General features: G+C 39.8%; 4 protein-coding genes across 11 annotated transcripts; 3 read left to right on the top strand and 1 right to left on the bottom strand.

The window, feature by feature from the left end:
- Positions 1-658: 658 nt before the first annotated feature.
- On the top strand, positions 659-2261 carry LOC122407759 (respirasome Complex Assembly Factor 1). The gene is made up of 4 exons (XM_043414175.1): positions 659-925; positions 1005-1108; positions 1526-1655; positions 2079-2261. The coding sequence occupies exons 1-4, from the start codon at positions 827-829 to the stop codon at positions 2118-2120; spliced, it is 375 nt and encodes a 124-aa protein (XP_043270110.1). The 5' UTR covers positions 659-826; the 3' UTR covers positions 2121-2261.
- Positions 2078-6540, bottom strand: Prpk (TP53 regulating kinase). 8 transcript variants are annotated; one of them, XM_043414106.1, is made up of 4 exons: positions 6435-6540; positions 3240-3445; positions 2580-2846; positions 2078-2512 (listed from the first exon to the last, which is right to left on the bottom strand). In XM_043414106.1, the coding sequence occupies exons 2-4, from the start codon at positions 3424-3426 to the stop codon at positions 2259-2261; spliced, it is 708 nt and encodes a 235-aa protein (XP_043270041.1). In that variant the 5' UTR covers positions 3427-3445; positions 6435-6540; the 3' UTR covers positions 2078-2258. The 8 variants fall into 8 exon arrangements, with proteins under 8 accessions (XP_043270041.1, XP_043270027.1, XP_043270000.1 ...); XM_043414092.1 differs by having other exon boundaries at positions 6418-6529; XM_043414065.1 differs by lacking the exon at positions 6435-6540 and adding an exon at positions 6289-6402.
- On the top strand, positions 3742-4954 carry LOC122407669 (uncharacterized). Its single transcript, XM_043414028.1, has 2 exons — positions 3742-3875; positions 3954-4954. The coding sequence occupies exons 1-2, from the start codon at positions 3743-3745 to the stop codon at positions 4865-4867; spliced, it is 1047 nt and encodes a 348-aa protein (XP_043269963.1). The 5' UTR covers position 3742; the 3' UTR covers positions 4868-4954.
- A 189-nt stretch (positions 6541-6729) lies between the features above and the next one.
- LOC122407598 (rab11 family-interacting protein nuf) lies at positions 6730-15552 on the top strand. The gene is made up of 9 exons (XM_043413922.1): positions 6730-6959; positions 7579-8302; positions 9182-9256; positions 9344-9388; positions 10959-11076; positions 13236-13400; positions 13623-13992; positions 14076-14290; positions 14884-15552. The coding sequence occupies exons 2-9, from the start codon at positions 7794-7796 to the stop codon at positions 15013-15015; spliced, it is 1629 nt and encodes a 542-aa protein (XP_043269857.1). The 5' UTR covers positions 6730-6959; positions 7579-7793; the 3' UTR covers positions 15016-15552.
- Positions 15553-15913: the final 361 nt, after the last annotated feature.

Here is a 15913-nt window from a genome sequence, read left to right as displayed (position 1 = left end):
TACAATGTAAGTCATGACAGAAAAGATATATAAAAATATATATATAATAAGAGAAAAATATATATGCAATAAAAGAGATATTGTTTTTACATTTATATTTTGTTTCTACCTTTTTATTTTGCTCCTACATTCCTACTTATACGTTTAGTTATAAAAATAATAAAACATTTATAAAAGAGTTATTTTTTTATTCGTTTTCGTTTGAGTGTTTAAACTGCTGTTTTAAAAGGCGCGCCAATACCCGAGATTGCGGCGTTGCCACATGTCAGTTGCAAGAGCTGCCCAAACGAGAAATTCGGTAAATTTTTGCAGTATTTTAACAATTTCTCGCACTGTAGGTACCCAATTTCTCAGAAGTTTTTTAATTCGGTTTTATTAATTATTCATCCCTTACCACACCAAATTTTATTAAAAACTCGCTGTTATTTCTATTTAAATTTCGGCATTGAAACCCCTTTGTAGTGACGAGCGCCATAAGACGCCATGTTAGATGCCTGATATTTACCGAAATTCATTTATTATATAACTCAGCCCACAGTCTTTAAATCATCACGAAAATTGGTATACGCGACTTTTACAACACAAATAATGGGTAGACCAAGTTTCATCGAAAACTCGCTGTTAATTCTTTTAGGTAGTGAACCTCCTTAATGGAATTTGTCGCGCCGCCCCTATGGCCTGCACTGATTCGTCATTCGTTGATGGTCGCAACGAACCCAAATCCCTGATTGTCCCAGATAACGTTAGGTGTTGCACTCCCGACCGAGACGTGGCGGACTGACAGCTCGTTTTTTGTACACTCTTTTTTACAATTTTCTGAGAAAAAATGTTGCAAAATAAAACGGACAAAGGCTCAAACAGTAGCAAAAACGAACATAGTGTATGGACACGAGCAATTACTGCAAATTCAGAGTGGCCGGATAAGGTAAACATAACCTCCAAAAACAGTATCAACCCCTTTGAAGGAGATTTTTTTTCTACACACCTGTATTTTTCTTACACAGGAAGAGTTTCTTGATGTCATCTATTGGGGGCGACAAGCTATCGGAATTATTATTGGTATTGCATGGGGCCTTATACCACTTAAAGGATTTCCAGCCCTGTTGCTGTCAGTTGATACATTTTTTATACAATTTTTCTACAATTCTGCATCGCTGTAATACAAAAAAATGTTGATTTTTCTGATTTTACGTTTTCTACAGTTTGCTGAATATTTGTTAGAAAATTGCAGTATTTGTCAAAAATTCACGTGGTAATTTTGATACTGCATTGATGAAATACAATAGGAACCATTTAAGCGATTCTGAAGATTGTTCCACTTTTAAAAAATCAGTCAATTTTCAAAGCTTCGAACGTTTTAATCAATTAGCATTATTTAAATAGCGATTACAAATGTTTATGGAAAATTTGAAAATGTACCTTTTGTATTGTCATGATGCAGAAAAAATCTATTCATTTTTTTTTTACCAGATTGGTTTCCAAAAATTCAAACATTACATTTGTTTTATTTTTTTTTTCTCAACAGCTTTGTTCTAGTTAATGCAGGTGTAACCTACCTTTATTTAAGTAGTTATCAGCAAGTTGACGAAGAAGAATTCGGCGGTGCTTGGGAACTTACCAAAGAAGGTTTTATGACTTCGTTTGCTGGTTTTTTGGTAAGTTTTTCATCAGTAGATCAATATTTTTAACAATTATAATCTACCAGTTAAACCAATTTTCATAATTTTAGAAGTAACCTTCATCGGTTATATTCAATTTTCAAACCTCTGATCATCCCACTTTTGAGTTGTAAATTTATTGGTTCAATGGAGCAATCATTTTAGGATGATTTCAAAAATTTCAAAGTTCTTCAAACACAGTGATAATTATCTTCACAAATAATTCCAACTTTGAAGGAAGAACAATACAAATATTTTTTCCATGTTCTAATTTTCAAAACGCTTCGAACTCTTCAACGATCGAAAAGATTTTTTGACATTCGATTGAAGCCGACTAAAATATAAATAATTAAAACTATTTAAACAGTTGAAAAGTAATGAAAAATTCCGAGTAATGGACATATTGATATTATTTTACAGGTGACTTGGATCATCATATATTCAGGTCTGCATTTTGACTGATCGGATTGCGAATCGGGGTGAAGAACACAGGGGGATTTCTACTCGTTACAGCATACATTCATTTTTCAAATACATTTTATTGTAGATATCATGAATCGTGAAAAAATGAATAAAGAAGGGGGAAAAGATTTTAAAAATTTATCCAACCATGAGACGTTTGCGACCCCGAGCTCGAACTTCTTCGTACTTCGCGATCGTCTCCCGTCTTTGTTTTTTGTCGCGGATGCAGTCGACGTAGTGCGAGAGAATGGCGGGAAAAAGGCCGGTGAATTCGGAATGCGAACTGAGCAAAGATCGCTCGAGAACGTACAAGTCCACAGCTTTGTCTTCGGTGGTCGACTCCACTCGTGCCAGTCCAAAGTCTATGAGAACGAGAGACGCCTCCGCTTCTTCTACGTACAAGGAAAAATGAGTCATCGACTGTTTCATCAATATTTTTTCATGGGTCATTCGTCGTACCTTTCTCTGAGATCGGCTCGCGAATCAACACATTTGACGTAGTCAAATCGCCGTGGATTATGTTTTTCGAATGTAATTTAGCTATCGCTCCAGCGAGCTTCTCGGCCAAAAAAATACATTCTTGTAACTCTGGTTGCGATTCTTCGCCCGACAGTAGCGGCGCACGCTCATCGAAATAATTCTTCAAGGTTCGGGCGTTTTCGATGTACTCCATATAAATACTCCTGCGATCCAGATCGACCAGAAACAACGTGGGCGTTGAAACACCTTTTTTTCAAAAAACGATAATTCCGTATTATTCCCATTTGCATCGACCGAATGTAGCGAAAATTTGATTGACAACTCTCGAATTTTATAAAAATACAAAAATTTGGAAAAACGTTTGGTCGGAGTACGAAGAAATTTATATTTTTTATCATTATCCGCTATAAAATATTTTTATGTTTGATCAGAAGATTCGAAAACTCCCTTAAACGTTGCATTAAATATTTCATCAAACTTGCGAAAAATTTCGAAAAGTTGAAGTTTCCCCCCATTTTGACTTCCGGGAGCATCTTTGAAGCTTTTGAAATTTCCGACGAAAAAAATACAACGCCGAAGCAGGGAAGAGATTGAATATTGTTTCGTTTCTTCCTGTTGCTTCAACGTCGTCATACGAACCAGCAGCTTTGGCGCGAACAATTGCTCGTGCTTCGGCTCTGATACGATCCTTTGTTAGCCTGGAATCGAGATCCGGATGTCTATACTTTTTCTCAAATCGTTCCTTTACCAAAGTGGATTTGCCGAGATAATATCCAGAATAGAGGCGAGCTTCGGCACCTTGACCGATCAATTGAAAGCCTTCCATGACGTTTTTGTCGATAAAGCTGCGCAAAAATGAAAAAAATCCTGCGTGTATGATACGCGCTAGCTGGCGAGCAAGCGAATGAGCATGGGGGATAAAGCGAATGAGGGCGAAAAACAAAATCGATCGCGCGCACCCTCTGTAAAGAAAAACGTCCTGCGCGCTAATCGACAACCCGAGCTAGTCGAATCGCTAGTATTAGCCCGTACTTTGTTGCATTTAGATGTAGTCGTTCAGCGTTCAATCACGATGATGGTCAGTTGAACAATAAAATTGTAAAATATCCATATATCTCTGATAAACGAGAGCCAAGGAAAAAATGGACGCGAAACGTTTGATAGCCGAAGTCTATAAGCGACCAGCGCTCTGGAATCAAAGACACACGTTGTACCACAACAGAGACGTGACGAATCGTGTTTGGATGGAAATAGCAACGCTGTTCAAGCTCCCAAGTGGGTCATTATCATCGCATAACCTCGAATTTCTCGTTACGTTTTAACTCACCCTTTACGTATTTTTATTAATTACAGAACAAATATTGAAATCGAAGTGGAAAGGTTTGAGGGACACTTTCCGAGCGGAAATAAAGAAGGAGCAAGCTTATAAAAAAACTAAATTAGGACAAAACCGACCAGTGTGGAAGCACTTTAAAACGTTACAGTTTTTGAAGGAGCAAATGTTGCCGAAACCGCCAATTTGGGAACGCGCTAGTTGTGACGCGACTAACGGCAACATAACAGCTGCTCGTGAGAGCGCCGCTCGCGACAACGGCGCTAGCAGCAAACCGCTCGTCCGTCCGTTGTCGTCGCGTCGTCGTTTCAACAATAATAATATCAGAGTTATCGATGCGAGTGATTCGATTTCCAAAATCAAATTTCGATACGGAAGTGGAAATTCAAGTCGAGCGGAACACGAGAATAGCCGGGAATCGAGTAGAGAAAATGTGATGACCACCGTTTTGACGGACTTTCAAGCTGTTGACACAGTGGCTGCTCATCTCAGGCATGAGGCTGCTGATTCAATAAACGACAATTGCAACGAAAGTGCAACACAAGTTTTCCCGATTAAAATTGAACCTGCGGAACATTGCGAGGTTGAAATACCCGAAGTAAACGGTGACAACCCTGAAAACCCAAGTGCTTCGGAAATCCCGGGAATAATCAGTGACGAAACGTCCCGCGACATAAACGACCCTGATGGCATCAATCTGATAGATGGCGCTGTCAATGATCGTTACGACGACAATTATTACTTTTTCGTCAGTCTTTTACCCCACATTAGAACTTTGTCTGCCGAAAGGCGGATGTTACTTCGAATGCAAATGCAACAACTAGTTTACGAAGAAGTTTACAAGAAATCACCAGCTCCCTCGAGTATCAGTCAACGCGTTATCGTCAGAACGAACGCGACACCTGACTCGGGTTCTCTAATACGCGACAAATAATATTATTGATCCAACTGTTTTATCATAATAATGTATATTCTATATCTAAGATATATCGAATAAAAGTGGAAAATACGTGTACCGGAAGTCTGTAACGTCCGTTCGTTCGTTTTGAAGAAAACTTCATATTGACAATTTTTTGATACTTTTTTTTATTGTCTAAAGTTTTTGTCGGTATTACAGTCGCGACTAGTTCATTTTGTTATTTCTTTAATTTATTTACATTATTTATATAAAATTTTACATCGAAAATCTATCATTTATTTTTGCTCAATCATCACACTTTTGAAATTGAAAGTGACAGTTGGTCGAAGGAAGTTTGGGTCGGATATTGCTTTGGGGTAAATTTCGCCCGCACTCTTGTAGGAATCCAAGACCTTTGATCATCTGATTAAATGTACCGTGAGGTTGAGAGGTTAAAGATCACAACTGAAGAACCGTTCGATACGCGCGATGAATATTTGTGTGCATGGGAGAGTGAAACTGCCGTAAAAATTTCGAGCAAACCGGTTGAATAATATTCCTGATACAAATTTGAAAAGTTTAGCTTCGATAAAAACGTGCAATCAGTTAGATCGCCTGGAAATGTTTAGAAAGGTTCTGTTCTGATATTCACTGCGAGTTACTGCGAGTCCTCCATATAGATATAATCCACGGTGTATTGGCAGTGTGAACACCGGAAGGCACCCAAAGACGGTTGAGCTGTCTGGGTGTAATGCGTTCATAGTTTTACGATTTTTGCTTCAAGACTTTCCTCACGCAGGTTCGAAACTCCTGAATATTACGGAAAAATGAGGAAATTGATTTTTTTTCTGCCGGGTGCAACGCCCTCGTCGGAGCAAGTTTACCGTTCAAAATACTCTAAAAAATATCTTTCCGCAAATTTTACACAAACACGAATTACTTTATTTAAAAAATTTTATTCGTGTGAGAAACGCGTCGATTTCTCGTCGCAAGCGACGTTCTTCGAAATTCTAATGGACAAGCACAAAAAACTAGGGAAAACATAGTCAGTATTTTTTTTAACGTACATTTATTTAAATCAGTTAAAAAATATTGAGTTTACGCTGATTCGAGATAGTGAAATTTTTAAGTACATATGTGTTTATGGTCTTTGTTCAACTGCGAATGAGTTCTTCTATGTGCACTCAAATAACCAAAACGTTTTTTGTAGAAACGTTTCTAAATGTCAACGAACATAAACATGACGAAATATTGTCACAAGTGTTCGCGGGAGTTTATTCACAAGTTTTATCACTCTTATCGCGTAAAAATGACAAAAACATTGAAACGCAAATTCTCTAACAATCAGTGTGTAAAAACGTATTGAAAATTTGAAAAAGCGGCATCCGGAAGAGAATGCGTGGGGAAAACGTTCGGATGTATACAGAGACGTTACAGGGAAAGATACACCTTAGTACCTGAGATTGCGTTCGAGGTGGCGCTGGGTAAACGTGTCATTGGCGTGTTGAGCTTGTAGTGTATTGTGTGTTTACCGAATGTATAATATGAAATAATCATAAACCAAGTATTTTTTTGAATTTACGTACAATGTATATACACCTACGATTCGTATCCCGTGTCCTAAACCGTCGAGATATTCAATAAAAAAGGTGCGAAGGAAGGCTCTCGAAGTGGAGAGGACGGAGGACAGCCATACAAACAAATTCGCACGAGACTACATATACGTTGAGCTAATACGAGAGAAGGTATGAGAATGAAGGAGGAGAGAAGGGGCAAGTTTCCCCCACTCAAAAGCGGTTGGCCGTCGGTCGTGCACCTATACAATACGCACGGGTAATTTATATATATAAAAGTGTAGGAGGTGTATTCGCCATCGTTGTTGGGATACACGATCGGAGGTGGCCGTTAATGCTGCTGGCTGTGCTGTGCTCGGCGTTTCTTCGTGTCAGGCTGCGCGTTGCACTGTCGTGACACTCGTGACTTTAGTGTGACGTTGCACACTTTGGTTAATATAATTTAGAGAATCTCGGTGTCGCGTTTGTGCGGGCTTTGAATTGAAAATAAAAAATAAAAACAAACAACTTTCGTGCTCTCTCTAAGCTCTCTCGTTTTATTCTCATAGCCCAAGGTGAGTGTTTTGGAATGTCAACTCGTTTTATTCTCCTCCCCGGGTTTCCGTCGTCCCCGTCCCTCTTCTCGACCGAGTCAACCGAGTGTTTAAACATACGCGTATGCATTGTGTCGAATTTTCTCACGGTTGCAAGTGCTTCTTTCGGGCCATCTTAGATCGCTCGTTCAGGTGAATGTGAACTTTAACGCTACTTCTCGAGCGACCTATTTATTTTTTCTCCGTTCAGACAACACCGTCTCTATTCGTTCGAGGCAGATATCTATTCGAAGCCAGAGAGGGAGAGAGACGACGGAATTTTTATAAAAGTGGCACTGTCGATTTTGTGCCGTGCTTAGCCATGCAATACGGGTTTATAGACGCTCAGCATTTCTCTCATTCTCTAGTACCGTGCAGCGCAGGTATTTTGCCGGATCGTGAGGCTTGAGTCACCCGACAAGCATTTCTCTCTATCCCCGTCTCTCTTCCTCTCCCTTGTCCTCTCTTTGTACTCGCCTCTCGCTCGCTCCCACGACACGCTCGCGCACTCGTGGCTCCCCTCTTCCTGTCTTCGCCACCTGATTTCTGTGGGAACGCCAACACGCTCATGCCCAGACCCCCACTCGTTTCGACATTTCAGATCTCTCGAGCGCGCTCTTCTCCCTTGTGTCGCCGTTGTCCCGTTGACGATGACCAGTTCGTGACAAGACACGCAGATGTGTGCGCCTTCGCCGAGACGGAAAAACAGTGATACTAACATTAAAAAAAGGGCATCGGGGGCTCCATCTATCGTCGATCTGTTCTCCTGGCTCGAATCAGGCGCGATCGTGGTGCACGATTTTTATCAAAACAAGCATGGTAAGCTCCCGATCTCCGGGGCTGACTGGAGTGAATAACGACGACGCAACCGATACTGATCGCGACAACAACGGTAACGCCAGCACCAACGACAACAATAATCACCTGCGAGATCCATCAGCAACGCCTGCACGAGAACCCTCCTCCAACTCCACGCCGGAAACTCAATTACGAGCCAATGACAAGGATGCGATACTTTCTTACAACGGACCCAAGAAGAGCAGACGAACCGATTCTATTTCGAACAAACAGAAACACGTCTTCTCCAATAACGAAACTCAAAGTGGCCCTTCCTCCTTGTCCTCGCCCAACGTACAGCCCAATTCCATCGCCAATGTAGATTTTCCTGACGAAGAAAGTTACGAAGGTTTTGGATACGCTCAAAATTCTCTTGGCGTCGAACAAAATCTTGAAATCGAGCTCGAAACTGACGGAAGTCTCGGCTGCGGTGCCGGCGACAGCAGCAGCTCTGCACCCTCCCCTACCGGCCCTAATTCTCTCTCTTTGTGAGTCGTTTTATCATTTTCATGAAGTTTTTTTCTTTTTATTATTGCCCACTCTTCGTCCCCTTTCATTCTTGAACGTGTACGTTTTTTTTAAAATCACCATTTTTCTTATTTATCCACTTTGCCCATTGATGTTGAGCAAAATTTCATTTCGTATTACCATCTTCGATAACTTTCGTTAATTTGTACATGAGAAACTAATTGTCGATCAACAATTTTTCGATTCATTTCAATTCCATCTGACGCGAGCTAAATCTCATCGCCGTTCAACCGAACTCTGATTAAAAGGAAAATATTTCTCCCGTTTTAACGATGCCGACTCAATCAAAGCAGAATTCTGAGCAACTCCTGGCAGTCAGAGTTTTAAAATCGAATTTTTATCAAAATAGCTTTCCCAAGTGGACATTTTGGAAAGGAGTAAAATTCATTGAAGCGCGGGTGCTTAGTGTGCATCTTTATAAAAAGGCGAATTTGCTTTTTTCTTTTTGGATTTTCAGATTTCATTGAGTTTTCTTTAAATTATCATACAAATTATTCGAATCGTTATTACGTTGATTCGACGAGCTTTTTCAATCAGGAAAAGTTTCAATATTTTGTTCTGAAAATCAAACGATTTTCAGTGTGGCAAATAACTCGGAAAAAAGGTGAATCGTTATTTTTTATCGTCTCGCCCTGTTTCCTCCACACCCACGAGACTTGACTCGAGCCAAAATTTATTTTTTGAAGAGGAAATCATTGTTTATAGTTTTCCGAGCAATTTTGAATTTCCCTCTCGGTTTTTCCAAAGAGAGACTCAGCTTTTTGACTTTGGAATAGTCTCTCGAAAATTCGGTTTTTTTTATATCTTTGATCAAATTTTGCTTTCATCAATTTATACAGAAAATCAAACAGCCCGTGTTCGACGATCGGGAGACACTCGTGGCTAAGAACATCTCTCAGAAGAACGTCACCAAGGTAAACAAAAATTTCTCATCGATATTTTTCATTATTTGCTTTTGTTCGTTCACACAATAATCGAAGGTTTAAATTGTTTATTTACAGTACTGCAACTCGACAGAGGCAGCTCGGTTCGAACGCACTTGCCAGGTATATTGTTGTGCAGCATCATATCAAGGCTCATACACTATTTCAAATTCAAATACAAATTTCAATTCCTTTTCCTTAAATTATGGAAGGAAAAAATCGATTCTTCCCAGTCGAATGAACGAAAAAAACGCGAACACTCGAATTGGCACTATAAATATCATTTGAATCTGATCCAAATTTGTTTTTGGCATCGACAGAGCGAGTGAATCGCGCAACTGACTACATCATTGATAATTTGGAGTCAAAAGATTTTTCATTTCGAATATCGAAGCCTCGGTGTCTTCAGAAGTATTTCATTGTAACAGCCATTGGTTGAACTATTTTGTGAAAAATCTCAAGAAAAAAAGATAAGTCCTTCGAAATTGAAATCGAAGTCTTTGCAGTTGTCCAAGAAATCAACTGATCGCTATTTTTTTACAGAATTAGTTTTTCGCCGGCTTTCGGAAAGTCTCCACAGAAAAATATTCGTACCAATCTTGACGAAAAACTGTAAATTACACTCCCAAATTTTGTCGCTCCAAAAACAAATTTCACAACATTTTGCCAAATATTTATCCTGCTTTATTCATAGCGGGTTACGAAATTTAAAGCAAAACATGTTTGTTATTCGTGCACGAAAGTGTGAATCGATGGCAGAAAAATATTACGAACCGTTTCAAAAAAATTCGACGGTCTTTGGCCAACAAAAACGAAAGTTTCTCCAAACCAAAATTTTTCTCAACTCGTCACATTCTTGGGAACATTTTAAACCGTCGATACTTAATCTGCAAAAAATTAAAAAAGTATTCGAAATTTCATTGTTTTAAGGAAGTTGAGGCTGTACAGTCATTTTTTTTACCCAAAAGTGATGACCTGTACCTTTCAAAAGTTAGGCCAGTTTACAGTTTGGCAATGTTGCATACACTTTAAAGAAAAGTTGGGGAAAAAAAGACGAAAAACTGGTGAAAGCTCAGTCGAAAACACGAACAGTGACGATCCTAGCCTCAAAAAACTGCATGGAAAACAGATTATTATTAATATAATCTCAGCAAATCTCCTAATAAATCTGAAAAAAATTGACATTATTCGGCAAGCCTTGCTCATGTTGCCCAAAAAATTTCATATTTTTAGCATCATTTTTAACGGAGATATCACCAAATGTGTCTTGACTTCCATAAGATTACATGTTATTTGGCCCAAATTGTTATTGATTTTTCTCAGCAACGACGCTCCTAAACTGTCTGAAAATTTAACTGATTTTTTTTTACACTTCACTTTATAAGATGCAATTGGTTTAAAAGCGGTGACATCATTTTCATTCTAATGCCTCAACTTCCTTAAGAAGATTATCGTTTCTAACGACGAAGTCGCAATAATTCCTCGGGATTTTAAATAAAAAGTACGTGCTTCGAAGCGTTGGAAAAGTTCGAGTTAGTATTATCGCGATAATTTACTCCGTTGAGCGGACTGTTTCGCTTATCGACATTCTGCACGCCCCACATTCTGCATGCGAATGACACAACGTACGTGACGCCTCCGTTAATTAAATGAGTTGAAAAAAAAAAAACAAACAAACAACATTTTGTTTCAGTCAACTGTACAGGAGCGGAAGTTTCAACAGTTCCGGGAGAGGATCGACTTGCGACGCTGTCGACGATATGTACAGCGACGTATCGCTCGAGGACGATGTCATAGATCTCAATCACAGGGTAATTTTCAAACGTTTACACGCTCGATTGTTTGTGTCCAGCTCTGAATCTGTAAACGCAAGTCAAGCAGTGCTAACACCAGCGTTACGTGACGTTTATTCATCGGACCTCAATCGTGGACAATGAGCTGGCAAAATTGCTGTAAAGTCCGTATCAAATTAACGTGGATTCGAGACCAGCACTGACGGAGTCAAAAATACCAAAATTCGGAGTTGTCGCAATTGGGCTTATGATCACAGATGTCTCTTTCCTTCCTCCCAACTCATGAGCGTGTGTCGCGCGTACAAATGAAACTCGGACAAAGTCGGTAGAGCCATGCGTTGTTCGTCGTCTTCACCGCAATCTCGTGCAGCAGCCCCTGACACAAAAGAATTGGGGCGAAATCCGAAAAGCGACGGTTCTCTATGGATACATTTTCTTAACCTCAATTATGGATTTTCTTGACGTTTTTTGTTTTTGGCTTTTTGCTCTCGGAGCACGCGTCTGGTGTGTGAGACCGAATCGTTGAAAAGTCGCAATATTTTTACTCGATAGACAGTTTGCTTTGAATCTGACATTTTTTTTTTAGTAAAATTCTTTCGAATATGATACCGAGGAAAAGTTTCATAAGAATTTATTCAAATTCTTGACGCTTTCCTAAATATTTCTATTTTCCTACCGAGTTTAGAACTTGTTCGATTCGAAAATTATAACTCGTTTCCGAGAATTTCAAAGTGCTGGGACCCATCGAGAGTCTTCCGTCGCGTAAAAAAAACCATAATGGATTCGACCCCGCAAAGATCGCAGTATCCGCGAACTCGTCGGTCTCACACACCCGAAGCAGTTTCAGCTGCTGTCAAAAAACGGATGGTCTCGAGGTGAAACCGTATATTGGGAAATTGCAGCAACGTGCGAGTTGCTGCGTCGATGCTGCGAGGCTTATAACGATGTGTGCAGCGACCATCCGCTGCGCAACATTGGTACGAGCGACACGTGCCCATTTGTTCACCCATTTACGGCCCGTTCGGCTCACCAAACGGTGGAAAAATTTGTTGAGGATGACGAATCAACGAGTCCTGGATTATCGTTCGTCCTGCTGCTTCTTTTCTTCACGGTGACTCTCTTCGTCGTCCTTTCGCGACGTTCAAACATCCTCGCTTGGCTACGGACAAGATTCCATCGGCGCAACAATAGTTTTGATCAACCTCGACAAGATCATCATCACCCGGAGCACGATAATCGCCGCGTTGTTCGTCTCAATCGACAACTTCGTAGCAGAGATGCTCACCAAAATTATCCCGCGGAGTTCGAACACCGCGGACCTTTCTTCGTTGATATACCGTGCCCTAATGTCAGAAGACGCACCACTTACGAAAACATGTAACAGCTGTCCAGTACGAGTTTTTCTCTAGAGAGCAAACACGCTCATTCTCAAGGCAGCATTAATAACGAAAATTCTTTTATTTTTGACGGGAGACTCTTTCGAGGTAGTTTTCATGCTACCGCGACGTTCAAATGCCACGATTGGGTACCCATAATAACACAAATTTTCGCTGGGACAGTTAAATTTCTGACAACAATTTTTCAAACTTTAATATTGTCTTCCAAACATGCCTGACAATATTGTTAAAGATTTTTTTAACGATATCGGAAGCGTATTTGGGCTGGAAATTCTGAAACGTGAGATATTTTTTGGTTGCAATGATGGGAGGCAGAAAATGTCGAATTTTTGTACAGAATGCTCAACGTCGTTGTTAATTATCTGTGCTTAATGGATAATCGATGGTCGATCGTAACGAGAACAAAAGAATAGTCACTAAACGAATAGCTTCAAATTGCTTGACAAATTTCCGTTGACAGAAAATCAGGAACGTTGATAAATTTCAAGTATTCAGTTTCATTATTTCACAAACTAAAAATTTATAATATAAAATAATGGCGTGTTGTCGTATGGCTGGTCGTGCATTTTTCGGATGGCCAGGTTGGCCTTTTCTCAGCACCATCATTCTCATCTGTGCAATAGCATTCCTCGGATACAATCTTTATCACAAGTTTATGGAGTAAAATAATTCTGAAGATCGTAAGAAGTTGTTTTCGTCTCAGAAATCGTGTTACAAGTGACGTGTGAACATTTTTTTATCGTCGAATACAATTTGATATTTGTTCTTCTATGTTCACAGGTAAGAATGATCCAGGAACAGATGCACGTGTTGACCGACACACACTCTGTTGGCGAGGAGCGCTACGCCAGAGCAAAACAAGAAAATGCTACCCTTCAGGCCAGAATACTCATGCTGGAAGAAGCAGCCAAAGATGCTGAAGCTAGAGCTGAAGAAAAACTGGAGGTTTGCATCAAATTCACTGTCTCGAATCGGAGGATGAACATTTAGAAATTGAAATGGAAGGAAATTTTAGCCTATTTTTGTCATTTCCCTCTGTGGGCTGAGCGTTCGTTTCATTTTATTGGATGTTTCAATGCTGAGGAAAAGACGATCCTCGATTCGATAATTCGTGATGAATTATTATTGACTGAGAGAAAAAGAGTAAAAATTATCGAATGTTTCTAGATCGAGCAACGACGACACAGGGAATGGGCGTGTCGATTGGAGCGAGAGAAGCAATTGCAGTTAGAAAATTGTTCAATTAAGATGCAAACGATCGAGCTCGAATGTTCGAGTCTGAGGGATCAAGTTGCGAGGTTGCGTGAGCAGCTGGATTCGACAAGGGAAGATCGAACTCGTTTCGACGGTTTGGTTGAGGATCTTCGTCGAGAAGTCGCTGACGTTCGAGAGGCAGAGCGACAGGCCCTTCTGCGATGTAACGAGGCTCGAGTTCTTCTGGACGCAGCGAGAAATGAATTGAGCACGAGAAGTGACGACCGTCTGAAACTCGAAGAACTCGAGCTCGAGGTTTCGCAGCTTCGTGCCCGAAATAAAAGTAAGAATTTGATAAAAGTAAGAATTTGAGTCCAGATTCTCCTGAGCATCAAACTAATTTCATGTTTTCTTGGAAACTTTGAGGTCTCGAGGAATCGCGAGACGAATTGCAAGCTGCGGCCGCTCTTCATGCCGGTCGAGAACTCTTAATGCTCAATTTACCTCGTCCAAGCTACGACACCCTCGATTCAACAGATCGAGATGGAGCGTGCAGTCTTGCGGTTGAATTATCGGCTGATGCAATACGCGATCGTAACCCTGTGGCTCGTATCGCAAAAGAGCCTCTTACAATGCCTGAGGTAATGACCATGCCAAAAGCTAATATTTCTTCACATCTAAAGACTTTTCCGGGACGAATGATAATGAATGTGAGCTTCGATTTAAAATTCCAGTCCTAAAGTAATAAATTGAAAGAATTCGAAGATACATTCTCTTCTATCGCGTCTATTGACACGTTTAGTGGGCATAGCACCAGAGGCCATTGAACTACTTGTGTAGATTTATTTAATTATCTACAAAAATGTCCCTGACTGCAGTTTTCTATTGCTAGAAGTTCAATTCTGAGTGCGAATCGAAAAACATCGTGAACGTTCGTATTAAGGGCAACCTTTCAAAACTGCATATTTTATTAGCTCTCGGAACTAGATTACTGAAAATTAGCTGTTGAACACTTTTGTCCGAGGAAATTAGCTCTATAATATGATTGGCCTTTCGTCTTCTGCTCTATCCTCAAACATTTGGGCCGCATGTGCGATAAAATTGAAAAGCTTTCGATAAAACAATACTAGAGTTTTTCAGACCTCAAATACACATTCATAATCAATGTTCGTGGGGAAATCACGCACATATCTACATCGCAGCATATTCGTTAATCTATTTGTATACTTGACAGATGCGGCAGGCCTTGAAAGAACAACAAGAGGTTAACACTCAATTGCGCTCATACATAGATGATATTCTATTGAACATTGTAGAAAATTATCCTCAATTATTGGAAGTTAAACAAGCCACTAACGGCTGCTGAACGAATCTCTCGAATCTCATCCATGCGTCGCCTCCCTGAATCCTCTGCATTATAAATCGTTCGTAATGTGTGAGAGCTGACAAAAATTATGCATACAATCCGTCCATATGGAAATCATCACATGAATGAACGGTGGGCGTATGCGCGTTGGATGACTCCTACGAGGATCGGCCCCAAAGGCTCGTGTTTCACTGCGATAATTAGTTGCGCCCTTCTTCAATCCCACATTACAAACTTGATCTGATTTTATTTTCGGGTATAGCCTGTTTCGAAAAACATTTACCTTTCGAATAAACTTATTCATATTGTATTGTAGCTGCAAAGTAGTATTCTCGGTACTTAAAAACAAATTGCTAAATATTCATTGCTGCTCCATCAACTTTATATATACATATATAAATATTTACACTGCTGTGGGTATATCGTGTAGGGTATACGTTTATGAATGTACAGCACATAAAGAAAAATCATCGTTATATTGCCTATACTCGGATACATTGTTACAAAAAATAATAAATGGTTATACTATTTTGATAATTTTCTCGTTTATTTTTACTCTTTTTACTATTAGGCAGAGCCTAATTGTTTGAATGATAGCAGAGGAATGATGAGCGTGCAAAGAGAACCAAGGACACTAGAGAGGTGTCAATGCAGCATTTGAAAAATGGGTAGTAACGGTGTCCTCGAAATCCTGCCCTCAATTAGTTTTTCCCTCTGCCACCAGGATCGCAGGGGGGTTTCTCGAGAAAGATCGTTGCTACCATGTGCTACAGGGCTGCTCAAATTCAGCAACACCTATGTAGACATTTTCGTATCCAATTTTCTCCTTTTTTTTTTTATCATTCATATGCTTATGGAGCCAATTTCTAAGAAGTTTGGGATGAATCATTAAAAAACA

The sequence above is a fragment of the Venturia canescens genome, chromosome 1, assembly GCF_019457755.1.
Source record: "Venturia canescens isolate UGA chromosome 1, ASM1945775v1, whole genome shotgun sequence".
Lineage (NCBI taxonomy): Eukaryota > Metazoa > Arthropoda > Insecta > Hymenoptera > Ichneumonidae > Venturia > Venturia canescens.
The sequence above is the reverse complement of the archived record's forward strand: the minus strand, read 5'-3'. Positions and strand labels throughout refer to the sequence as shown.